The 27,235-nt window shown below is 39.1% G+C and overlaps 1 protein-coding gene across 6 annotated transcripts in view; it reads left to right on the forward strand.

Moving 5' to 3' along the window:
- The first annotated feature begins 2,490 nt into the window (after window positions 1–2,490).
- The window catches only part of ngef (neuronal guanine nucleotide exchange factor), an 80,019-nt gene continuing 55,274 nt past the window's right edge, over window positions 2,491–27,235 (forward strand). For 2 of the 6 annotated variants that reach the window (XM_072255551.1, XM_072255557.1), the window contains exons 1-3: window positions 5,009–5,166; window positions 8,391–8,668; window positions 21,335–21,482. In XM_072255551.1, coding sequence (XP_072111652.1) covers window positions 8,494–8,668; window positions 21,335–21,482 — 323 coding nt within the window. In that variant the 5' untranslated portion in view covers window positions 5,009–5,166; window positions 8,391–8,493. Of the gene's footprint in view, window positions 2,506–5,008; window positions 5,167–8,390; window positions 8,669–9,478; window positions 9,605–20,549; window positions 20,683–21,334; window positions 21,495–27,235 lie in introns of those variants that run through there. The other 4 variants (XM_072255554.1, XM_072255556.1, XM_072255555.1 and 1 more) reach the window with 4 other exon arrangements.

A 27,235-nucleotide genomic window follows, 5' to 3' on the forward strand; every position in this document is an offset into this window, starting at 1 on the left:
CATTGAGCTTATTGATTAGCTTTGAGGGGACGATGGTATTAAATGCTGAGCTGTAGTCGATAAAGAGCTTTCTGATTTATGTGTCTTTGCTGTCCGTGTGTTCCAGGGTTGAGTGAAATAGCATCTGCTGTTGATCTGTTGTGGTGGTTGGCAGACTAGAATGGATGCAGGTCACTCCTCATGCAGGATTAAAAGTGTTTCATCACCAACCTCTCAAAGCATTTCATCATAGTGCATATGAGTGCTACTGTATGATAGTCACTGAGACAGGTTACCACGTTCTTGGGCACCGGTATAATTGAAGCCTGCCTTAGCAAGAGGTTAAGGATATCAGTGAATATGCCAGCCAGTTAATCTGTACAGGTCTTCAGTACTTGGCCAGGTACCCTTTCCAGACCAGATGCTTTCCAGGGGTTCGCCCTTTCTGGGCCAGATGCTTTCCAGGGGTTCGCCCTTTCTGGGCCAGATGCTTTCCAGGGGTTCGCCCTTTCTGGGCCAGATGCTTTCCTCCTGAAGGATGCTCTTTCAGCCTGAAATCATAGGGTCACTGGGGTCTCTGGGAGTTCGTGAAGGTGCTTCCATGATCCGTTGGTCAAAGTGAGCATAAAAGACATTGAGCTCAACCTGATTCTGATCCAAATCCACACTACATTTTTGATTGATCTTCTATTTGACACACCAGCCATAAAACTATATTTATCCTTTAACATTAGGGATGACTTTCTAGGCACCTGTGTATAGGTTTAGTGTGGACTGTGTAATAGCTATGATATTTGCTCTAGAGGTGTAATTTTCTATCTAAACAATGTTAAGTTTGGAGGGATAGAAAGGGATGATGTTCAACCGTTCAAAGGTTCATTTTATTATCAAAGTACACAACTCTGAAATTCTTCAATTCTCTGAGTAGCCATGAAACAAAGAAAGAAATCGTCAAATCCCTCCTCCCGCACAAAAACCGAGCAAAATGGATCAGGCACATCGAAGCCCAAATCCCTCCTCCTGCACAGAAACCGAGCAAAACGGATCAGGCACATCGAAGCCCAAATCCCTCCTCCTGCACAGAAACCGAGCAAAACGGATCAGGCACATCGAACCCCAAATCCCTCCTCCTGCTCATAAAAAAACGAACAAAATGGATCAGGCATATTGCATATAAAGAAAAGTAATATATGAGATCATGAAAAAGCAACGTAACTTAATCGGACATGTGATTAGGAAAGAGGAGTTAGAATGCACGGTAATTATGGGGAAGATTGAAGGGAAGAAAGCAAAAGGAAGACAAAGACAAATGATGATGGAGACTGCAGCCAGAGAACTGGAAATGAATACCAATGAATTAATCCACTTGACCCGAAACAGGAGTGTGTGGGCCATGGCAGTCAAAGCTCAAACTGGGCACAGCACCTGATGATGATGATATTGCACCACCTCCCCCCACCCCCGTCTCTCCTCTCGCACAAAAAAATGAACAAAATGGAAGATCAGTCACATTGACACCCCGAATCTCTCCACCAACACAAAAAAAATGAAAAAATTGTTTCAGGCATATCAACCCCCCCCCCCCCCCCCCCAGAACCCTCCTCTTGCACAAAAAAGGAATGAAATGAATCAGGCATATCAACCACCCATATCCCTCCTCCTGCACAAAAAAGTGCAACAGATGTGTAGTGTAAGATGCCCCTGTAGGGACCACCTTTATATCGGCAGAGAAAAGGGAGATGAAAATAAAACACTGAGGAGTGGAGCTCATGTCACTCTCCATCAAAGTAATGGGGAGGTTTACTAACCGGGTTCACTGACAACTGAAACAAGATGTGATTTGACAAGAAGCAGAATTTTCAAAGAAGTTCCTATTTAAATTAAGGGACCCACTTTACTATCTAAGCACTCTTAAATGGCCTATTTCAATAATGTTCATTAATTGATCTAAATTGCCAAGATTCTTGTGCAGTCCTCACCTATTTTCAGGCCACTGTCTATCAGGTGCTGCCCCCTCTTCTTTTTAAGATAAAGAAAATACTACAAATATCTTTGCAATGAATCTGGTAACCAGTAATTGCAGGTGGCCCCCGCTGCAAGAGAGGTCTAATACAAATGACCCAGTTCTAGATTAAATTATATTTTTACTATTTCTTCCGTTTGCCCTTTTGATCTCAGGCAGGAACCAATATCCTTGCTTTGCTTTGATCTGCATGTGATCTTATTAAAATGGTAGATCTTATTGGTCTCAGTTTAATTAAAGTTGCCTCCTTTATTAGTTTCAATGAATATGACTGCACCTGCCACATTGTTCTCTTATGTTTGGGAATAGATTCTATTTATTTTTGCATTGTAAGTTCTCATCTTTGGTTTGTTCATAAATAACTCATTAGAATGGCTTTGCAATCTGGTATTCTTGCTGCTATAAATGGACAAGTTCCTAATATTCTTCAGCTTTGTCTGTTATTTTGAATCCGTTTCTTTGCAATTTGCGCTTTAGTTGCAGGTATACAGAGCTTCATATACGTAAGTGTTACAAACTACTTCTTTGTGATTTTATTTCTAAATCTAATACCACTAACTTGCCCGTTAATAGTTCTTCGCAGGAAAATAAGGCTTCTGCATTAAGTGGAAATTATGATGTTATTTGAAGGGAATAGAGTCTAAAATTTAAAACATCTCCTCATGTAATCTTCTCATAAAGTTAAAGGAAATTGTTTTTTTAATGCATTTTATGGAAGTGGAAACAGGGTGATGGTTGAAGGTTGTTTCTTGGAATGGAGGCCAGTCACTTATTATTTATATAAATAATTTTTCACAAGTCTTGGCCAGTAAGTCTGTAGATGGCACAAAGTTAGGAGGTGTTGTTTATAGTGAATGAACAAGGTTATTGTAGATTACAGAGGGATCTTGATTGGTTAGAGAAGTGGGCCAAGGGGTGACTAAATGGATTTCAATGCTGATAGCTGTGAAGTGGTGCATTTTGGGACTAATGAAGGACTTACACTATTGAGGGAGGAGCACCAGTGAGTGTAAAGGAACAGATTAGGAGTTCATTGAAGCTGTCATCATAGGTAGACAGAAGATTTGCAAGGATGTTGCCAGAACTAGGGGATCTGAGTTATACGGAGATGTTGACCAGACTAGGTCTTTATTCCTTGGAACATGGTGAAATGGAGGGGACCTGATAGAAGTGTTTAAAATTCTGGGAGGCATAGATAAGCTGGACAGTAACTATTTTCCCAGGGTAGAGGAGTCCAAAACCAGGGTGAGAGGGGAAAAATTACTATGGGACCTGAGGGGCAATACAGAGAGTGTTGAGTATATAGAATGAGCTATATATAGAATGAGTATATGGAATGAAGTGATTGAGGAAAGTACAATTGGGACATTTAAGAATCACTTGGATAGGTTCATGGATGGGGTGGGGCTTAGAGCGATAGAAGCCAAATGCAGGAAATTTGGACTAGCTAGGTGGATGCTGTGCCTGGCATGAATTTGTCTTGCTGAAGGGCCTGTATCTGTGACTTGACTTCCACTTTTGATGTGAATTATTTCTGCAATAAATCTTCAATATGATCTAACTAAATGTTTTCAACAATCAATGAATAATCTTTTAATTTGCTATAAATTCCAATTGAAAGAGGTGAATTTTCGAAACCTTGCAATAAATATAACAATTGTGAAGTGTTTCTAGCATCTTTGTAGTGTGTTGATTCTGAACTTGAAACTGGTGTGAATTTATTGAATGTCTTTGCATGGATTTTCTGCTTATCTTAAGAGAACTCATTAATAATAAACTAAATATTTTAGCTTGACATGATCAAGAATGATCAATCAATGATAATATGAATTTAACAACTGACTGTAAAATGCAATCTTGACAATCATTTCAAGTCTGGAGATACCAATGTACCTGTCAATGAGCAAAGAAAACAGATAGTGTGGAAAAATCAATTTGGGAAACCTAGGAATTTACTCTAGTGTGAGGCTACAAAACAAATACTGGCTGCCTTTTATGCTATTTGAACATGGGTTAAAAAGAAATATTTGAGGTTACCACATGCTTTTTCCAAGCATTTGTACAGTGCCAAACTCGTGAAGTTCTATGCTCTTCATTGACAAGTAAATACTTCGAAAGGAGTGTAATATAGGAATCACAGCAGCTGCACAAAGCAAATGTCAATAAATAAAAATGGATAGGTGATGTTGAGGGATAAACCTTGAATGTGAGAATGCCTGACCTCCCTCCAATGTAATTCCTCAAAATTATGCCATGCAGTTTTTTTAACACCCACCTGAGAGAACAGCTGATGCCTGGCTTAATGTTTCAACTCAAATAAGTTATTCTTCCTCATCATTGTCTTAGATTGTCTGTCAGATTTTTTGTGTTCAAATTTCTCGAATGGAATTTGAACCATCCTTACTCAGAGAAGAGAACTACCCACTGATGAAATGGCTGCCATGTATTAAAATATATTAATTTAGATATATGTGACACATTTGCATGAACAGAACGTTAAGCATTGTGCCTTTGATAGGGACAGAGTGGACGAGTGGAATGTGTATTCAAATAAGTGATTTTTACATAGTAATTTTGATGTCTGGATCAGCGATAGGAGCAGTAGCATAGTCCATTATAGGTATCTAAATTTCCTTAAAGGTCAGATTTATCAACAGACATTTCACATTCTGTAGTCATGGAGATTGCTATTTTTGTAGATATTGGCAGCTCTGCCACTTAACATGGAACAGGGCTCAACAGACAGATTGAAAGATGCCACGGATGCTCTAATGGCATTACCATGTTGCTTAGAAATCCTCAAAAGCTAACAAGTTATTTCTGTAATCATTGAAATCATTTTGTTTTTTTTTGGATTAATTTGCTGGTTTCCCAAATGCGTCCACCAAAAATAAATTATTACTATTCAGATGCAATTGAATGTAAGTAATTTAAAGGGTTAATGGCATAACAATATAAAGCAAACAAGCTACGCTGGACTTTAGTATTCACAGGAGTGACGCAGGTGTGCAGAGCAATTATTAAACCTATGAAATGCAGAAAAGAGCAAAGGGCTCCTTGGTGATTCCTGTCGCAGCCACCACTCATGTTAACAAAAAAGGATGTTTGTATATGAAAAACACACAAGATTGAGTTATTCAGGATAACCAAAATTTAAAGAATGTGTAAGTACTTCCTAAAAACCTGCTATTTTAAGAGCCAAGTATTCATATTTTTAAAATACTGTATGTCATTTATTGTACGTAGTCTGTTCCCTAGCAACAACTTATTTTCTACAGCGATGAAATGTTAACTTTTGTCTGTATTATTACTTGAACTTTGTTGGAGCAGACTTCCAAAGCACGGTGTGATGGGTAAGTAGGAAGGTTTTGAAGCAGGCATTGAATTATAGTCAGTACTTTATAAGAATTCACTGCTGAAAATGAACACAGGAAATGCTTGGAAAGCAGAGATCGAAAATGTGGCACGAGCTGACTATACAGGTATCTACTCTTCCCCTCCCTGTTACACAATGTTGAGTGTATGAAACCATGAGAGACTTTTTAGCGCCTAATGCACATTCTACCATTTAATTAGATTATGGATGATCTGTATCTTTACCACAAATGCCCTTCTTGGTCATGTAACCCTGAATACTCTTGTCAAACAAACTTCCATTAATTTCCATTTTTTTTAATTTTTTAGTCCCTCACTGGCTGTTTGAAAGTTTTTTTTCAGAGTTTTGTAACGCTTTTACATTTCTTTGAAAGGTTTTTTTGCCTCAGATAAAATATTCTCAATACAATATTATTTTTGTCCCTTTTTTAACATGGGACTTACATTTTTTCTCTTTTACGAATTACATCACACAAGACAGGCCTTTCACTGGATAAGTGCTAAAATTAATATTGCTAAATTTAATGATCATTAATAATCTTAATATCATTGCTTGGCCTCCCTTAAATACATTACCTATAAATATTTGAGAATGTATGAAAGTTTTTTTTAAATGAAGAAATCAGATTTCTTTTCAAGTTGTCCAGTGATGCACCACCATGGTTCATGGTTCAAGTCCATCCCTAAAATTCACTGCATTTTTGGATTCTTTGCTCCAATTTATATTGTTAATTTATTAAACTGACTTTCAAATATTGGTAGCTGTAGCTGTACAAACATATACACAAATTAGAAAAAAAATCATAAGGTGCTAGATCTTAATTGATTCAATTTATGTTTTTACTTACCTTTCAACTCTGGTAGAAATACCACAAAATAACTTGGGTTCATTCAATAATAGAGACATTATAATAAATAGTGCAACATTTTTAAACTTGTCTAATTTTAGTTTCTTGTTGTCATACTCAGAGGAACTCCCCTTTTCAACCCCTATAAAAGCATTTCTGGAATCTGCCTGTTGCTTCCCCTAGCTGCCAGCAGTCTGGGTAAATGACAGGCAGATTCTAGGATGGTGACTTCCTACATGTTGATTTTTTTTGACCCAATAATATACACGTAGCCAACTTAAACTGATCTCCACTGAAATCTCCTTCTCTACAGACTTTGGACATTTGATTCATTCAGCCAACTGAGCACTGTAAATATTAAAAGTTTAATATTTGACAATTATTCTGACGCTTATATCTATACCATAAAATGAATCACAACCTCATGTTCAATTTGTTTTAAACCCAGGTTAGGAGAGAAAGAAGGTACCAATGATGTTCTTCCTGTTTTCAACTTTAGAATTTTATCTGGCTTAATCCCACTTTTCTCCCCTTGGCCTAAAACCTTGTAGATTACAGCTCCTCAAGTGTGTATCCAAGAACTTTTAAAACATGTGAAGTTTTCTCCTCTACCATATAGTCAGTGAGTTATATAGGTTGCCTCTATCCACTACAATAAAAATAATCTCTCATTAAAAATTCCTAGAATCATTTAGTCCCTTATGTTCACAAACTTTTCACATAAGAAGAATAGTCCTTTCTATCCTCTTTACCTGGGACTCTCATAGCTATAGCTCCTTAAGGCTGTCCTAGCCATTGGAGGGGTGGGGGGAGTAGTGGGGACAAGCTCCCACTACTGATTAAATGCTCCCAATGGTGTGCATCTCAAATAATCTCTGACAACCAAGTCCAGCTACTGTTCTTCACATATGACTACTAAGCCTGGTGGAACCATTGCTACTGACAGGAGAGGGGGCAAAGACAGGTAACTGGTGCCTTAAAACCAGTAGCTTTGGGCAGATCGAGTTTGGTAGCTCATCGAGGAGAAGGAAAACTCTGATCTTAAACTTCCACTCCCTTGTGGCTATACCCACTCTTGGGGAAGGTTTCAGGAGCAAACCTCGAGGAGATATCCAGAGCTGGAGTCCCTAAAGCAGCCCCACGTCAAACTGACTGGTAACTCCTGCGATGCAGCCGGTGCTGAACTGTACCAGTCTGATTCATCAGCTGTGTGGAGTGGGGAGCCTGCTGCATGGGCAACATCTTGCTCTCCATATTCCACTACCCTGGCTTGTGTATAGGCAGTGAGGATGCAATATCCAATGGAGGGCCACCATAGTTATATACACTACAATAAAATCTCCCTTCAGCTTCTCTGCTCCAAAGAAAACAACTCCTGCCTTTTCATTCATTCTTTATCACTATAATTCTACAAATCAAGAAACATGTTCTCTGTATAATAATCTTTAATTCCACAAACTAAAAGAAAGCATTGGCCCTGAAAGGAGAGGGAGGGGCAATGAAGAAAACTGGGCTTGACAAAATGCATCTCATCATGTTGAAATTAGATCAATCAATCATACTGTTTTTCTCCATATTTTTATAGAAATTTCCATGGGAGCTGGAAAATGATACTTGATAATTCCATTTCAATCTGTATATTTAAAATCCCTTTCCCATTGCATCCTCGGTGAAGAAAGAACAGAGTGAGGTATGATGGGGGCATGTTGAACCAGGGTAAAGATAACGTTAGCTGCTTATTTTGAGTGATGACTGGTGACAAATGAGAATTTCCCAACATTGCTCACATAGAAAGGCAAGTAAGTATGTGATAGGCATTGTGAAGTTTTCTTAAAGGGACAGGCTATGATGTATAAATCACACATGCTAACATTCTGTGCTTCAAGAAATGTTATCTTAATTGGTCCAAAACAAACAGAACAGGATGATTTTTGGAACTCATTCCCACCCACTGTACCCTCCTTTAGTAACAGTGCTATTAGTTGCCATGGCAATGAAGATGAATTCATGCCTGGTTACTGACAATTATTTCAATAGCTGTTTCGGAAAACGTTTTGCATTTTATTTGAAAGAACTAACTATTTTACAGATACCCATGAAGTAAAAAATTTCAGGATACCCTTTGGATTATTAATATAATTTTACATTTCTTTCCACTTACTAAGAGTACCCGCATGGATTCAGCAGAAATAACACAGCAAAAAACATCATCAGTGTGAGATATTTGCAAGCAGTAAAAGCACAGTGAAACAGACTGGTGCAGTGAAAATGGATGATGCTTATACTGATAATAGAGAACTTGATATCCCTCAACGTGACAATGGCGATTCAGAGAGAGAAGGACAGAAGCACATGCCCATCCGCAGGAATTCTTTATTTTATCGATCTATGAGGAAGAAACGGCATACCAAGAGTCAGTATGAAACTGCACAACAAACTGACAGTAAGTTACTGAGATATATAAAGTTATAAGTTGAAAGTGAGAGGGCTTGGACTATTCATAACACTTTACTCCACTAGAGTAACATTTAATACATGTCATGTCTTCACAGCTAGGAGCCACTGTGCCTTCACTTTTGGTAAATTTGCCCCTCAGTTTATATTAGGATAAGCATCAATGGGCACCAGCCTAACCTTCCAGCAGTTCTTCAATTTCTGAACCCAGCTGGTCAGTCACAGCAGCTTACTCAATCATGGAAGACATAGGAAGTTTGGAAGGATCTTGAATCATGTTCTCATCTGACACGTATGTAAATAGTTTCTCTGACTGGCACTCAAATCTGAGAGCTTCCCTTAGTTTAGGGTCAGTACCACTATTTATACTCAATGACTGATATAAATGGGAATATTAATTCCAAGTGGATTGAATTTGCCGGTCTGTGCTACACAGGATTGAACCTCAATTGATGGAGAAATTGTAGGATTTATGACTTAATAATAAAAACAATGGATCATGTGTAGCTAGACCACTCATTAGGAAACAAATTGTACTCCACTGTTTCTATTTCTTGTGTTCACTGTGTTAACCAATATGTCTCACTGCAATTGGTGAAAGAAGCAGGAACATCAGCCACTATTTTTGTTGTTGTGAAGTCGCTTGCAAGTGACATGGTAACATCCTTGTGACGCAGGAATGCTCTGTGAAGGGACTTGCACCATTGCATTACAGGATTTGGTAAACACAGAAAAGGGTTCGACAACCATTTTCTCAGTTACTGTGGTCCCTTAAAATCTTGTCTGTGGAAGAATCAAGTAGCTAAAGGATTCCAGCTCACATTGCAATACTTCAAGTGCATAAATCTATCAATCAGTTTATCTAAGCAGCACCTCCAATGCTTTTCATTCAGATTTCAGAACTCAGACCCGCCCTACTATCCAGGTAAGATGATGGGTTTTTGCACAGTTTCTATCTGCTCTTGTAAGTAGAATTGTTTTCATGCACGAAGCACTTAAAATAATGAGCACATAGGCTTTCAGTTTTTGTTCAAAGTCAATCATAAATTGAGAATCTGATATCTGATGTAAGAACTACAATATAGCAAAATATTTGGTTTGAAAACTGCCGCATAATGTAATTTATCAATGCATGAGTGATAGTATATAAAATAATGAATAGGAGCATTGGTTATGATTAATCGAGTATTACAAGTACTAATGATTCTACAGCTCTAGGACAATTAAACAGCTGATTTTTTTTTATTTCTGAACGTGTAAACAGACAATTCAGCCACAAGATACATTGTAGATTCACATATCTTATCCTCTACCACCCTGTTCCATTATGTACGGATGCACTTTAAGAAAGGAGCAATGAAGTGTAGCTGTTTTCTTTGGGTTAGCCACAGTTGAGCACAGTTTGCAGATCAATGATCAGTTAATTCAAAATAGATATCCTTTGTGTGGAACATTTCTAACAAATGCTGTATTTACCAAATGAATAATCAAGAGAGCTAATCTGTTTATTTAGTAATTGCAGTAAGTGTTATTTCTATTATTTAGAAAATATTTTGAGGATATATTGCAGTGTAAATGCTGAATTGAATTGACATCTTTGCCAGGCTTATGTAATAAGGGAAACCAGTCTTGTATAAAACAACATAGCTGCATCTTTATTTACAATTTTAAATATACAGAAAATCATCAGAACCCCAAATTACCTTTCATCCTTTCAGGAATGACTTAATGAACAAATTTCCTGTGATATGCAAAAAGCATGTAGAGGATAGTCAGATTTAGTGTTAGCAGGGAAAATGTTTGATGAAAAATATAGATTTGTTTAAATTTGGTAGTTTTCTATGATGATGAAATAATAAAACATGATAAACAATTTAAATCAGTCTAAGTAATTCATTTAAATTTTGGATATAAATGAAGAGGTTAAATAGGTGTAAAATGCAATAAACTAGCAAAAATGTTAGAAAGGAATCCACAGTGCTGTAGGCAAGTAAATTAAAAACAATAGGTTTGCGTGAAGTTGTCTATTTGAATGTTACTGAAAATGGAGAGTGAAGGCAGCAGAAAGTCTGAACAATTGCAGAAAACTTTAAAATATTTTGATAATAATTTTCTTAATTCATGAATTTAACAACCATTCTATTCTGTTCTGTAACTGTACACATTATTTGGCAATGGGTCTTGAGTGCTCTGAAGTTTGTCTAGAGAGCCATTAGTTTTTGAGAATATTTGTAATGTCAGATAACTTCAAAGAAAGAAGAGCAAGGAAGATGATATATGTGTGTAGAGCATTGTCTGTAAGGTAGTTACTTCCTTTAGTTGAACAATTGTAAAAGATAAAGAAGTGGAATAAGAATTGGCAAGAAATATTTTAAATTATAATGCCTAAGCAATGGTTATTGTGTCATGAATTTTTTGATTACTGTTCTAATGAATGGAGATTTGTGCAAAGGGGTTATGAGCAAGGAATAGATCATAACCTCCATTCAACACACAAACACACACACACACACACACACACACGCACACACAAATATAAATCTGGTGAGTTATGGCATGTTTGCATTAATTTCCCCAATTATTCTGGATCCGAACCTAGTCAGTCTACTCTAATGTGACTCCTAAGATTGCCTACCTCAGTCAGATGAAACAGTCGCTGAAAAAGAAAGCTTCAGGTAGTTCTCTCCAGAAATCCCTGCTGAGCTTTTGACAATCTGCTGCTGTCTGGAACCTTTGAATTGAAATATGAAACACTTAAAAAACAGTTCAACAAGGTTAAGATATATTTTATAAGTTAACATTACTTCTAAAACTAAAGAAATGATAATAAATTTAATTAGAAACACCTGAAAGATTTTAAGTAATGAAATTAAACAAAAAAATAATAAAAACAAGGAAAAGTAAATCAGATCTCTTTCTGCATTTACCTTCTCAGCCAGGGTTAGCAGCCTTATTGAAATGAATGGGATCATACTGCAATCCATCAGCAGTAAAGCTGACGGGCTGGATATAAAAAGCACTCAGCTCCTGCGAAAACTTGAGCAATACACACAAAATGCTGGAGGAACTCAAAAGGTTAGGCAGTATCCATGGAGGTGAATAAACAGTCAACGTTTTGGGACAAGACCTTTCATCAGGACTGAAAAGTAAAGGGGCAGAAGCCAGAGTAAGAAGGTGGAGAGGGGAAGGAGAACATGTTGGCAGGTGGTGGATGAGACCAGATGATGTGGAAGGTAGCTACATAGGGGAGCCTTCTGGTTGTCCTCCTCCTTCCCTTTATCCCATGGTCCACTGTCCTCTCCTATCAGAAATCCTTCTCCTTCAATCCACCTGTCTCCTCCCAGCTTCCTATTTCACCCTCTCCCCGCTTCCCCATGCAGCTTCCTTTCCCCTTCCTAGTGTCACCAATCACCTGCCAGCTTGTACGTCTTCTCCACTTACCATCTTCTTATTCTGGCTTCTGTCCCCTTTATTTCCTCCATTCTCATGAAGTGTCTTGGCCCAAAATGTCAACTGTTTATTCCTCTCCATTGTCACTGCCTATACTGTTGAGTTCCTCCAGCATTTTGCGTGTGTTTCTCTGATATTACGGATGGATAGCTTGCTGAAGAACTGATGCAAGCAGGTATTGCAAGTTACTGAAATCATAAAATTCAATCTTGAATCTGGAAGGCTGCAATGTGCCTAGACAGAAGATGAGTTGCTATTGCTTAGGCTTCCATTGAGCCTTGTTGTATTGGTCATTATAGAGAACTTTAATTCTCTATTCCACTACCTTTCTGTCCTCCCTGTTTGTGGCCTCATGCACTGCTATACCAAGGCTAATGGGCTTCAGAAATGGCTACTTCTGTGGTAAATGTTATAACATTAACATTTACTATGTTTGGTATGTAACCAAAGACATTCGTATATTTATACAAATATACTCTGAAGAGCATCATCATCTGGTATGGGGGGGCGGGTGATGCGGCTACTGGATCGAGATAAGCTGCAGAGAGTTGTAAACTTAGTCAGCACTAGCCTCCGTAGTATCCAGGACATCTTCAAGGAGTGATGTCTGAAGAAGGCAATATCCATCATTCAGGACTCGCATCACCCAGGTCATGCTCTGTGCTCATTGCTGCCATCAGGAAGGAGGTGCAGAGAGCTGAATGCACACACTCAGTGATTCAGGAACAGCTTCTTCCCCTCTGCCATCTGATTTTTGGATGGAAATTGAACCCATCAACACTACCTCACTACTTTATTTATTTCTATTTTTGCACTACTTAATTAATTTAATATATATATTATATATATTAATATATGTGTGTGTGTGTATATATATACACACACATATACTTTCTGTAATTCACATTTTTTCTATTATTATGTATTGCATTGTACTACTGCTGCAAAGACAACAAATTTCACAAGATATGCCAGTGGTATTAAACCTGATTCTGATTTTGCTCTCTCCATGACACAGATTGAGAATTTCCTACAGATCTGATATCCATTTTACTGTTTTTACACATCCCTTCATTTGTTTTCATTTTCCTCATCCTCTGTAATTAATCTATTACCCAGATAAATTCTTCAACAGTTATCACCATGGCAGTTCTGGCCCCACCAGATCAAACTTTTAGTCCCTCACCCACCGCAACTTAAAGCTTACATGCTCCCTAGTTCAGATGAAGGTTATTCGACCTGAAGCATAAACTCTGTTTCTCTTTTTGCTGACCTGCTTGCTAGGTGTTTCCAGTATTATCTGTTTTCATTTTAGATTTCAAGCATCTACACTTTTTATTTCATATCAGTTCTTAATGACTGAATTAAAGAAATTATTAAATATTGTATCAAAGCATTGGTGTGTAGCATACACTTTCCAGTTGTGCTGTAGAGAGATGTACTGAATTATTGCAAGTAAATCTGGTTGCATTTGTACTATTGTTTAACAACAGATAGAGATTTACATAGGAGGCAAAAAAATGCATTGTCCATGATTCACCAAAAAAAAAAAAAAATTGAGGCTGGTTGATTAAGACTGCGGAAAGCTGGACATGGACTTACATTGTCAGGAATGTGGTAATAATGAATACAGCCTGGACTTTCGGAAGTGAATAATCTATACAACATTAGTGATGAAAATATGATAATGGGAATACTGTTTTGAAGCACAGTTGCAAGGGATAATTTAGTTTCAAAAAGATAGCACAACAATATTTACCACGATAAAAGATGAGCTTATTGAGATCCGAAAGGGGGAGCAGAGATCCAAACTCTTCTCTCTTTCACCCAATTTATTTTCTCTCCTTTCTTGCTTTAATGTACTGGGGTCTTACTGGGAAACATCTCCATGTACAACATTATTCATCCAAATATTGTCCAAATGCTCATTAATATTACATTAAATTGGACCGTGGATGCTGTAGATTTAATTAAGCTTCTGTATTTCAGTCAGCCTCAGTCTTATTTTTGCTAGGTGGTTACACAATTTCAAGAGTACTATATTTTGTACTTTTCTTTAAGTTATAGAGAATCTATATATTGAATATAATTACAAAAATGAAATACCATTATGTTGAAATGAAATATTTTTGCTTGTGCAAATACCATGTTTAACATGAAAGTTGATTAAAAAAAATCTAAACAATATCAAAACCTTTATTCAGTGGATATAAGTTAGATTCTGAAACAGAAGATCACTTGAAAAATTAAGTCATGAAGGCTGACATCAGAAGAACACAATGGGCAAAAATAAAAATCATTATCTTCAGCTTCATTTAGTGAAATTTCAAAATTTAACATTTTAATGAAAGGCGAAACATGCAGACTGACCATTTTAAACAAACAAAATACAGAATGTAGGATAATGAAGTAAATTAATTTAATTGTGTTTTATGGAAAATAAAACATTGCTAAAAAGGCTGATATCAGAATCAAGTAACTGGAAAACTAATTATTATAAGTTTGGGTTATTAGCTTGAGCTTTTCAAGCACTTATTTGGTTCTAAAATGGTATCTGACACCAAAATGCCAGCACCATGCTGCTGAGATTGTTAGCCTGCATGGAACTAATCCCAAGTGAAAGTGTGCAGAGTAGGCTGATCATAATGCTAATTGATGTACAACGTGGCTTGATGCCTGTGCTATCAAATTGAATGTTTCAGTGAAACCTTCCATTAATCACACTGAGCAATTCTATTGATATTGAGTGGCTCTTATCTCGGAGAGCTGTCTTTGGGCTGCACCATTTGAGTCTTAGTGACAGCAGCCTTATGTAGTAGGCACCAAATGTAATGCAATCGCAGTGAGTGCAATTCAAAGCGCACATGTAGAGACAAAAAGGTGCATGCTTCCATCTTGAGAGAAGGCAGCAAATTCACCCTAATCCTTCTGCCCCCGCCAACCTTCAGAGCATTTTATAGCGTGTACCTTATGGTTTTGTTGATGGGAATCGCCTTGAAAATCTGGTAAAGATTTGGAGGCACAAATAGCTTACACCTGCTCCTCCTCTTAGTGCTGTATAACACCCTGGGAGTCCATATGAAAACTGGGTTCTGTAGCCATAACGACAACAAGCTAACTTTGTGTAATGTATCGCTATATCATGAAGTTGGGTGTGACTGTATGTTGTTTTACATCTTGATATTCTCCATGAATTGCTAATATATATATCAAACATTTTATTGTGTGTACAATTCAATTTGTAGGGTGCCCATCTGACTCTATAACAGCAGAAATAGTGTGCAATATTGACCTTTTGAATATTGATACATAAACTACATCATCAAGGTTGCAAACACTTAATGAAAAACTAAAGTTCCACCACTTTCATTGAGATTCCACCACCAGGCACGTCTTCCCTTCCCATTCCCTTTCAACATTATGGAGGGACTATTCCCTTTGCTGCTGCCTGATCCACTCTTCTATTTTAGCCAATTCTTTACTCGCAGCACTTTCCCATAGAACAGCAAGAGAAGTATCACCTGCCTTTTCACCTCAACTCTTTCATCATACCAGAAGCCAAGTAGTCCTTCTGGGTGAAGCAGGAGTTCACTCGCACATAGAAACATAGAAAACCTACAACACAATACAGGCCCTTCGGCCTACAATGCTGTGCCAAATATGTTCTTACCTTAGAAATTACCTAGGTTTACCCATAGCCCTCTATTTTTCTAAGCTCCAAGTACCCGTCCAGGAATCTCTTAAAAGACCCTATTGTATCCGCCTCCACCACCATCGTTGGCAGCCCATTCCATGCACTCACCACTCTCTGCATAAAAAACTTACCCCTGACATCTCTTCTGTACCTAGTTCCAAGCACCTTAAAACTGTGCCCACTTGTTCTAGCCATTTCAGCCCTGGGAAAAAGCCTCTGCCTATCCACACTATCAATGCCTCTCATCATCTTATGCACCTCTATCAACTCACCTCTCATCCTCCATCGCTCCAAGGAGAAAAGGCCAAGTTCACTCAATCTATTCTCATAAGGCATGCTTCCCAATCCCAGCAACATTTATAAAAATCACGAAGACTAGGGGTCCCCGAACAGATCCCTAAGGTCACTGTTCACCGACCTCCATGCAGAATGTGACCCGTCTACCACCGCTCTTTGCCTTCTGTAGGCAAGCCAGTTCTGGATCCACAACACAATGTCCCCTTGGATCCCATGCCTCCTTACTTTCTCAATAAGCCTTACATAGGGTACCTTATCAAATGCCTTGCTGAAATCCATATACACTACATCTACTACTCTACCTTCATCAATGTGTTTAGTCACATCCTCAAAAAATTCAATCAGCTTCATCAGGCAGGACCTGCCTTTGACAAAGCCATGCGGACTATTCCTAATCATATTATGCCTCTGCAAATGTTCATAAATCCTGCCTCTCAGGATCTTCTCCATCAACTTACCAACTACTGAAGTTGTCTATGGTCTCTGGAATAAGCACCTTCTGATTTAGTTCATGCTAGCAATGCGGTCTCCTCTACAATGGAGAAATCAAAGACAGACTGAATGATTGCTCTGCAGGACCTGTCTGCATTGTCTATAAGGGTGAGTTTTCAGATGCCTTTCACATTAACTCTTCATCCTACCCAAAGGTTGTCCTCTCTATCTTTGGCCTCCCTCTGTAAGCTAAAGAAAATCAATTCACCTTTTATCCAGCTGTTGGGACTTGGTATCAAATTTTGCAATTTCAGATAACCAGCCTTTCCTGTTTGTGTTAGAATTGGGTCATTCAGATTATATACATAGTTATGCAACTGTAACTTTAACTTTGCTTTTCCCTCTTCACAAAAACTACAACATCTGCTGAGCCATTACAGCATTCTTTTTTATTTCAGATTAACAACTGCTCTGTTCTGCTCCTCAGAGATCCAGCATTCTTTCCTTTTCCCTTCACTGTCCTCTATTTACACTCTTCCAGAGAGATCAGCTGCAACTAACAAGATCGGCCTTCCTCTCATATGCTGCATAAAAGTATTTGGTTACGTAGATGATGTCGGGTTTCACCTTGTCACTGACTTTCTCTCAGTTCTCTCCACCCCTTCCTCTCTCACAACGTACATAATATCCTAATTTTCCTATTTTGAACACTGGTCTGAAATAATAGCTTAGTGGAGGGACAGGTGGGAAATTGAGAGGTAAATGCCTACACTATCTACAGCTTCTAAGTCAGAAGAGATCATAGGATTCAGGGAGATTCAGGATGTGAGGAGTAGGATTAGTAGAAAAAATACCAGCATCTTCAAAATGTTCTGACCTTGACTTGACATGATCTCAGCAATATGTGCAGAGTTTCTTCTCCACCATTGTGGAGCCAAACTTGATCTGATCCGTATCTGCTGCTGCGTCACATTTGTCCTACAGGAGGCAAATGAGAGAGAGGAGTGTGTCAGTAGGTGTCACACATTGAATTCATGTGATAAGGATTTTAAGGAAAAGATTTGATTTCTGTAGCACGCCTAATTATCTTGTCATTGTTAAAGTGATTTTGTAACCTCCGTTTATATGCAGAAAATATGGCAGCCGAATTGCTCGCAGAAAGCTTTATGATCAACAATGTAACTAACCGGGTAATTAATTTGATAGTAGCACACACAAAGTGCTGAAGCAACTCAGTGGGTCAGGCAGCATCTATAGAAATGAAACAGTTGATGTTTTGGGCTGAGACCCTTCTTCTGGACTGGGATGGAAAGGAGAAGACAGCAGAATAAAAAGGTGGGGGGTGGGGTGGGGAAGGAGGACTTGCAGGAAGGTGGTGGGGAAAGATAAAGGGCTGGAGGAGAAAGAATCTGACAGGAGAGAACGGTGGGCCATGGAGAAAGGGAAGGAGGGGGAGCACCAGTGGGAGGTGATAGGCAAGTGAGGAGAAGAGGTAAGAGGCCAGAGTGGGGAATAGAAGAAGAATGAAGGATGAGGGAAAATAATTATTGAAAGGAGAAATTGATTTTTAGGCCATCATTTTGGAGGCTACCTAGATGGAATACGAGGTGTTGTTCCTCCACCCTGAGAGTGACCTAATTGTGGCAAAAGAGAAAGCCGTGGACTGACATGTGAAAATGGGAATAGGAATGAAAATGGCTGGACACTGGGAAATTCTGCTTTTTGCGGATGGAGCGGAGGTCTTCGATAATCCAGTCCCCTAATTTATTCGCTAGTGGTGTTGACTGAGATATACAAATTGACCAAAGTTTAATGATTGTTTTTATGTTCTGCTTCAAAGTAATTCCATGGGATTTTTACAGCCACAAGAAACAGCTAAGATCCTCTCTTTTGAACAATTGCACATTCACTAGCTCAGCACTCATTCCATAGTCCACTGAATTTTGTACTTGTCTCTGGTGAATTTTTAGCCCATGGTTTTTTGACTCGGAAACAAACTGTTATTAATATTGAACAGTTTGTATAGGTTATATGTTATGGATGTGAAACCTGTAGAAGTGGTTAATAAAGATCTATGAGTCCTGATTTTTGGAGACTACTGGACAGTATGTGATGGCCTGTGGAATATTAAACATTTTCTAAGGTCACTGATGCAGTTGGTGGCCCTGCCAATTATCGTTTGCCAGTATTTTCTCCATCTAGTTAATCAGACCTTGACTCGTAAAATTGATATCAATTTATATTCTGAGAATTAACCTCTTGAAATAGATCATTCTTCTCTTCCTCTCCATCTCATCCATCTCACACTGCAGTGCTGGTAAATCCTAGAAACCACGTTATATCATATTATGCTGTTATTTTTATAATATGATTCTGTTGGCTGTGCTTTACTTGGGTCCATTCCCAGCTTTTGAGTCAGAAAGATGGGGGTTCAAGTCCCACTTTAAAGACTGCAATGTTAAAATTGCCAGGAGAGTGTTGAGGGACTGCTACACTGTATTTCATAAATGAAGTATTCAGCTAAACCCTATCTTCTCTGACAAATGGATTTCAAAGCCCCTAAGGCTCTGTTTCCTGAAAGACCAGAGAAACCTTCGTGTGCTGGCCAAGTTAACCCTCAAATTCTCTATTTCCTTACAACACAACAGTAAGTCCTTTTCACCCATTGCTGATGCCCACTCACAAATTAATTCCACTTTTCCTACTAATTTTCATGGTAAACTACTCTCCTCACATTCCCGTAGTCTCCTTTGATAGCCACCCTCCTCTCCCCTACAGTTCTGTTAATCACTTACAAATGCAGTGACTAATAAACTTAACAAACAGCACATCTTTGAAATGTGGGAGGAAACCAGAGCAGCTGGGAAAAATCCATGGGCTCCTGATAGACAACACCAAAGGCCTAGACTGAATGACTAGCTCACCATTGTACTGCCTTCTGTTCATTATCAGATTGTTCTTTTGAGAGAGCTTGCTTTTCACAGATCACTTTTCTTGTCTTCTACGTAATTCAGTGGCTACACTTCAGAAAGTACTACATTGGCTCTGAAGCACCTTGACTTAGCGTGAAAAGGCAGTCTAAGTATTCACAAGGAACGCTCCAGCACCGTTTATCAGCTCTAAGTAGGGGAAGCTAGCATTAAGTGGCGTAGGGCAGTTTTAAGTGGTACCAGCATTCACATCACTGACCACTGCTGAGGTATGTCACCAATCAATAGCATGGTTAGCACTGCTATACACAATAATCGTGTAAATTAGGTAATACATCAAATTGGAATGCTTTCTGCATCAGAGACAACAAACATAAGTTAACCCCATATTTTAATCAGCAATCCATTTTCAGAGCTAGTAAATTTGGCTCTCCCCAGAAATAGTAAATTAGAACATTTTTTCTTTTTGTACTGACGCAGACAGTATTGAAAAGGCCAAGCATGGTGTGACCTACTAAGTGCAGCCAACATTTTCTTGATTTGGTACAGTACCGAGACATAAAATGCCTAGGAATAAAAAATAAAAAGCAACAGAAATAAGGATTGATGAAACCATGCTAGGAGGATAAAAAAATCAATATGTTTAGAGCACAAGGATAAACTGTGTCAGGGAGGCTAAAAGAATCGACAATAGAAAGGGCAAGCAAGCAGAATAAAGAACATCGACAAGGAAAGCAGAATCGAGGAGCAACAAAACTGGCATGGATGCAGTTAATTGAGAAGGTTCACAGAATTGGCTGAGCTTCTTAAATGGGACGATACTATGTGCCACAAGGCTTCTGAGGGATAATGAGTTGAACATTTGTTTTTCAATGTAGAAAATAAAGAGTAAAATATACATTAAAATTTGAGCTATTAACAGGTTAGCATTGTATCATACTTTAATTGATTTCAGATTTTTACATTTACAAGCTGACCAATTGTAGCAGTGACTTTCACGAATAACTGCTGTATTATTATCAGATGGAAACTTCTGTTAATATATCACAGGACCATTTATACAATGTGCAGCATGTGAAGCTAACACTGGTGAGTGCACAGTGACGCAGTCCCACAGTTGTTGAGAAGACTGAATATGATTTATATGGTAGACATTGCTGCTGACTTGCTCTCCCCTCAAACATCAGGTTCTCTTCTATTGTAAGTATAAAAAACACCAGTTCACGTGCGTACAGGAATCCATATTGGCGTGGGTATTAGGTGGAGTAAAGGGTTATAGAATGAAGACATTTAACTATGCTAAATGGCTAGAGTAGATTCAGAATCCTTGTAGTTTTCCTGAGCCTGAATTTTGAGGCTCTCGACCTGACATGTGTAAATCGTTTTCCTAAGATAAAGCTGGATTAATTTCTTGGTGTGTTGATCCATTGACGGCACTTCCTGTCACCATTATCTCGGTAAACAGATTAAGTAATATGTGTGTCTCTTCTCTATTAGGCTGAATAAATATGATTTAATAAGCTCAACATTTTAATTTAACAAAGCTTTACTTAATCCATATCCAATAAAACTGCATATTTGTTGTTTGCTAATTTTGTTATAATTATACTAATATAAATATATTACAAAGTACATAAAACAGCCTAAATCTATATAATTTGAAAATATGTTTTCATACAGGTTGAGCTATTTTTAATCATGTTACAAAATGCATAATACTCCTAGGTTGGATGCCGTGATGGAAGTGGCATTTGTAAGATTACAGAAAACTAATTATATGTTTTTACTTGGATTATACTTAGATTTCATGGTGATGTAAAAATTGAAACTCTTCTTGGCTTTATTTGGTTAGAGAGCTGCATGAAGGATAATGGGCTGCAGGGAAGACCAATTCAACTAGGACGCACTCCCAAACACTTGGATTCATTGCCTTGCTGGAAAATCCCCATGAACACTCCTCAACACATGCAGAGATCACCACTGTTCAGCAACAACCTTGGGTAAGAACAGAGGTAATCAATTCTCTTTGAATTGTACAGCAAAAGTAAAGCCAATGAATGCAAATTACTGAAAAATATGAAGCAGCACTTGAAATAGATATAAGATCAGAAGACCATAAGACATAGGAGCCGAATTAGGCCATTCAGCCCATCCAATCTGTTCTGCCACTCCATCATGGCTGATTTATTATCTTCTCAACTCCATTCTCCTGCCTTCTCCGTATAATCTTTGATGCCCCAACCAATCAAGATGTGACCAACATCTGCTTAAATATACCCATTGACTTGGCCTCCACAGCCGTCTGTGGCATTGAATTCTACAGATTCACTACCACCTGGTTAAAGAAATTTCTCCTCATCTCTGTTCTAAATGGACATTCCTCTATTCTTAGGCTGTGCCCTCTGGTCTTAAACTCTTCTACGAGAGGAAAAGTCCTCTCTGCATGACTCTATCTAGGCCTTTCAATATTTGATAAGTTTCACTGAGGTCCCACCCCACACCCCCATTCTTCTAAACTCCAGCAAGTACAGGCCCAGAGCCATCAAACACTCCTCATACATTAACCCTTTCATTCCTAGAATAATTCTCATGAACCTCCTCTAGACCCTTTCCAATGCCAGCACATCTTTTCTTAGTTAAGGAGCCAAAAACTGCTCACAACATTCCAAGTGTGGTCTGACCAATGCCTTATACAATATCAGGGTTACATCCTTGCTTTTGTGTTCTGGTCCTCCAGAAATGAATTCTAACATTGCATTTGTCTTCCTTACCACCTACTCAACCTGCAATTTAACCTTTAAAGAATCCTACACGAGGACTCCCAAGTCCCTTTGCACGTCTGATTTTTGAAATTCTTCCTGACTAGGAAACAGACTACACTTTTATTCTCTCTACCAAAGGTCATGACCATACACGTCCCTACACTGTATTCCATCTGCCACTTCTTTGCCCATTCTCCCAATCTGTGTAAGTCCTTCTGCAGATCCCCTGCTTCCTCAGCACTACTTGTTTCTCCATCTACATTCGTATTGTCTGCAAACTTGGCCACAAAGCCATCAATTCCATCATCCGAGTCTTTGACATGCCAAATAATATGAAAAGAAGTGGTCTCAACACTGACCCCTGTGGAACACCATTAGCCACTGGCAGCCAACCCAAAATTATCTCCCCTCTTTGCCTCCTTTCAGACAGCCAATCTTCTATCCACACATGGATCTTTCCTGTAATACCATGGACACTTACCTTATTGAGCAGCCTCATATGCAACATTTTGTCAAAGGCCTTCTGAAAATCCAAGCAAAACAACATCCTCTGACTATCCTTGATCTATCCTGCCTGTTATTTTCTCAAAGAATTCCGACAGATTTCTCAGTCATGAATTTCCCTTAAAGAAATGCTGACTTTGATGTAATTTACCATGTGCCTCCAACTACCCCAAAACCTCATCCTTGATAATGAATTGAAGCACTAGTCTCACTATCTGGCCTATAATCTCCTTTCTTCTGCCTCCCTCGCTTCCTAAAGAGTGGAGTGACATTTGCAATTCTCTAGTTCTCTTGAACCATTCCAGAATCTAGTGATTCTTGAAAGATCAATACTAATGCCCCCACAATCTCTTCAGCTACCTCTTTCAAAACCCTGTGGTGTAGTCCATCTGGTCCAGGTGACTTACCTACTTTCAGACTTTTTCAGTTTGTCAAGCACCTTCTTCTTAGAAATAGCAATTACACTCACTTCTGACCCCTGACACTCTCGAAGTTCTGGCACACGGCTGTTGTCTTCAACTGTGAAGACTGACAAAAATTACTTATTAATTTTGTCCACCATTTCTTTGTCTTCCTTTATTACCTCTCCAGCATTATTTTCCAATGATCCAATATCCACTCTCCTCTCTCTTTTACTCTTTATTTATTTGTAAAAACCTTTAGTATCCCCTTTTGTATTTCTGAATAGCTTATCTAAAATGTTTTGTCATTTCTCTCCTTTTTTGTTGCCTTCCATTGATTTTTAAAAACTTCTCAACTTTACACTTCAACTCCTCTGGCTGACTGCACTTTTGCCCTCTCAACTGCCCGACCTTCCTCATGGTCTCACTACTCACTGCATCCACTTGTATACCAACTGCCCCAACCTCAGTCCTATCACTCTGGTTCCGATCCCCCCTGCCAAATTAGTTTTAACCGTCCCTTCAGCTCTAGCAAGGATATCGGCTCCCCTTGGGTTCTGGTGTAACCCGTCCCTTATTGTACAGATCATATCTTCCCCAGAAAAGATCCCAAACATCCTGAAATCTGAAACGCTGCCCCTTGCACCAATTCCTCAGCCACGTACTCATCAGCGAAATCATCCTATTCTTAACCTCACTGGCACGTGACAATGGCGGTAATCCAGAATTTACTACCCTGGATTTCCTGCTTTTTAGCTTTCTACCCAGCACCTTATATGCTCTCTTCAGGGTCTATCCCTTTGTTGTTGGTACCAATATGTACCATGACTTCTGGCTGCTCACTCTCCCCCTTTAGAATGCTGTAGACCCAGTCTGAGACATCCTCGACACGAGTATCTAGCAGGGAACAAGCCATCTGTGTATCTCTGTTATGTCAACAGAATCTCCTGTCTACACCTCTAACTATGGACTCCCCTATCACACTGCACTCCTCTTCTCCCCACTCCTGCTTCTGAGCTACAGGACAGAGACCTCACTGCTGCGGCTTTCCTTTGCTAGCTCACCGTCCTCACCAACAGTATCCAAATTAGTATCCTTGTTGTCAAGGGAAACTGCCACAGGGGTACTCTGCACTAGCTGTCTATCTCTTTTTCCCTGTTGACGGTCACTTGTATCCTGCTCTCTAGGTGTAACGTACGTGTGGAATGCCTTGAGGTTTTCATTAATCCTACTTGCCAAGGCATTCTCATGTCCCGTTCTATGTTCCTTCTTAAGCTCCTTCCTGGCTACTTATAACTGGCAAGAGGCCTGCCTGATCTTTTCTTCCTAAAGCTTTAAGTATGCCTTCTTCAGGACTGGCTGAAAGGTCTCGGCCCAAAACTTCGACTGTTTACTCTTTTGCTTAGATGCGAGCTGGCCTGCTGAGTTTCTCCAGCAGTTTCTGTGTGTTGCTTTGGATTTCCAGCATCTGCAAGTATTCTTAAGTTAATGGTTAGGGAGATATGGTCACTGTCTTGGAAATGCTCACCCACCAGAGATCAGTCTCCTGAATCCAGTATAGCCTCTCCTCTAGTCAGTCCGTCCACATATTGCATCAGGAATCCTTTCTGGATACACCTAACAAATACTGCTCAATCTAAACCTCTTGAACTAAGGAGTTTAATGTTAAGGAAATTGAAGTCACCCATCCAATCAATCTTAGGGAAATTGACGTCACCCATAGAGACAGGAAAATGTCTTCTCTAGAATATTCCAGGCTTGTTAATCTACATAATTTCCTTTAGTTATCCATGTTTGATTGCTCTATCTCCAAACTCCATTTGGATTCTAAGGTAAATATGATATTTTCATTAACTGAAGTATAATAACTTGCATTCAATTGTTTTGAATTTTTTTTTGTTAATTATGTGCCTGTTTTCTAAGTTGAGAAATATACTTTTGGAATTGCAGTTCCTTTCTATTGGAAACATGTACTGTTTCCCCATGCTAATTTTGATCTTCGAGTTTTGCAATTATGTTTTAGATTCAATATTTAAATTGGACATATAAATTATGAACAACTGATTCAGACACTGATGTTTCCTGAACTCCCTATGCTACCCTCTGCAGTTAAGCATTTCTCCTAGCTGCTTTCTGCCTAGCAACCAGGGAGCCATCTGTTCTTGTCATTCAATTCTCCCTGCTTTAACTTTGAGAAATCTAATAGATACATAGGTATATGACAGCTGCTACAATACGGAGGCTGCATTCCCTCTTCATCACTTCAAAGAATTCAGAGAACTTGGCCCCTTTTGAAATTCAGCATGGCTGCTGATTATAATAATTTTCATTAGATGGTGTTCTTTTTTATTTTCACATTTAGTAGGAATTCCATTAGTTTTTGTGCCAATAACATTAAACTCACTGGTTTACCACATCCCTTCTTAAAAATAATCATGGCTCCAGCCAGGTAGAATCACCGATTTCCCATGCCACCTGCTTCACAGAGTCTGCACTTGCCTCATAGCTTCTGCGATATGGTTTAAATTCTGGCTTCCAGTGCTGCCCTTGTGGAACTTGTATCTTTTTGGGGAATTTGGATCTTCTTCTGGAGACACAGTGGCTTTCCCCAAGTGCTCCGCTTTCCTCCCACACCCTAAGGATATGGTGATACTAGGTTAATTGGCCACTGTGGACTGACCATGGTGTAGGGAGTGGCTGTAGAAACAGAGGGTTGTTAAAGGGCAGGTGTGGAAGCAACGGGATGGATAGGAATGCAGTGAGAGGCTGTATAAACCCAATGGGCTACATGGGCGCCTTCTGTGACGAAAGAGACATGAAATAAAAGACCAAGAGTGTGCTGGCTCTTTGTGGAGCAATCCAATCAGACCCTCACCCTGTCACACTAAATTACTTTCCTACAAATGCCTTTCCAATTATTTTGGAAGTATATGAGTAACTCCGCTTCCAACACCCTAGCGAGTTCCAGATTATAAGCACCCTCACCTAATTTTCCTTACATACTCCCTGCATCTTTTGCCCATTACATTGAAGTTGTGTTCTCTGGTCTTTAAACAATCTGTTGATCTGCTAATGGAAGCGGCTTTTCTGTTGATTGAAGTTGTGTTCTCTGGTCTTTAAACAATCTGTTGATCTGCTAATGGAAGCGGCTTTTCTGTTGCTCCTCTCCCACGATGTCAGCACATCATGGTCTATTTTTCACCTCTATCAAATCTTCTCTCAGCATTTTTTCTGTAAGGAGGACAACTCCAGCCTCTCCAGTCTGACCTTGCCACTGCCATCTCTCATCCATAGAACCATAGAAACTACAGCACAGAAACAGGCCTTTTGGCCCTTCTTGGCTGCGCCGAACCATTTTCTGCCTAGTCCCACTGACCTGCACACGGACCATATCCCTCCATACACCTCCCATCCATGTATCTGTCCAATTTATTCTTAAATGTTAAAAAAGAACCTGCATGTACCACCTCGTCTGGCAGCTCATTCCATACTCCCACCACTCTCTGTGTGAAGAAGCCCCCCCTAATGTTCCCTTTAAACGTTTCCCCCCTCACCCTTAACCCATGTCCTCTGGTTTTTTTCCCCCCTTGCCTCAGTGGAAAAAGCCTGCTTGCATTCACTCTATCTATACCCATCATAATTTTATATACCTCTATCAAATCTCCCCTCATTCTTCTACGCTCCAGGGAATAAAGTCCTAACCTATTCAACCTTTCTCTGTAACTGAGTTTCTCGAGTCCCGGCAACATCCTTGTAAACCTTCTCTGCACTCTTTCAACCTTATTTATATCCTTCCTGTAATTTGGTGACCAAAACTGAACACAATACTCCAGATTCGGCCTCACCAATGCCTTATACAACCTGATCATAACATTCCAGCTCTTATACTCAATACTTTGATTAATAAAGGCCAATGTACCAAAAGCTCTCTTTACGACCCTATCTACCTGTGACGACACTCTTAGGGAATTTTGCATCTGTGTTCCCAGATCCCCCTGTTCCACTGCACTCCTCAGTGCCTTACCATTAACCCTGTATGTTCTATGTTGGTTTGTCCTTCCAACGTGCAATACCTCACACTTGTCA

This window comes from Mobula birostris, chromosome 4 (genome assembly GCF_030028105.1).
Source record: "Mobula birostris isolate sMobBir1 chromosome 4, sMobBir1.hap1, whole genome shotgun sequence".
Lineage (NCBI taxonomy): Eukaryota > Metazoa > Chordata > Chondrichthyes > Myliobatiformes > Myliobatidae > Mobula > Mobula birostris.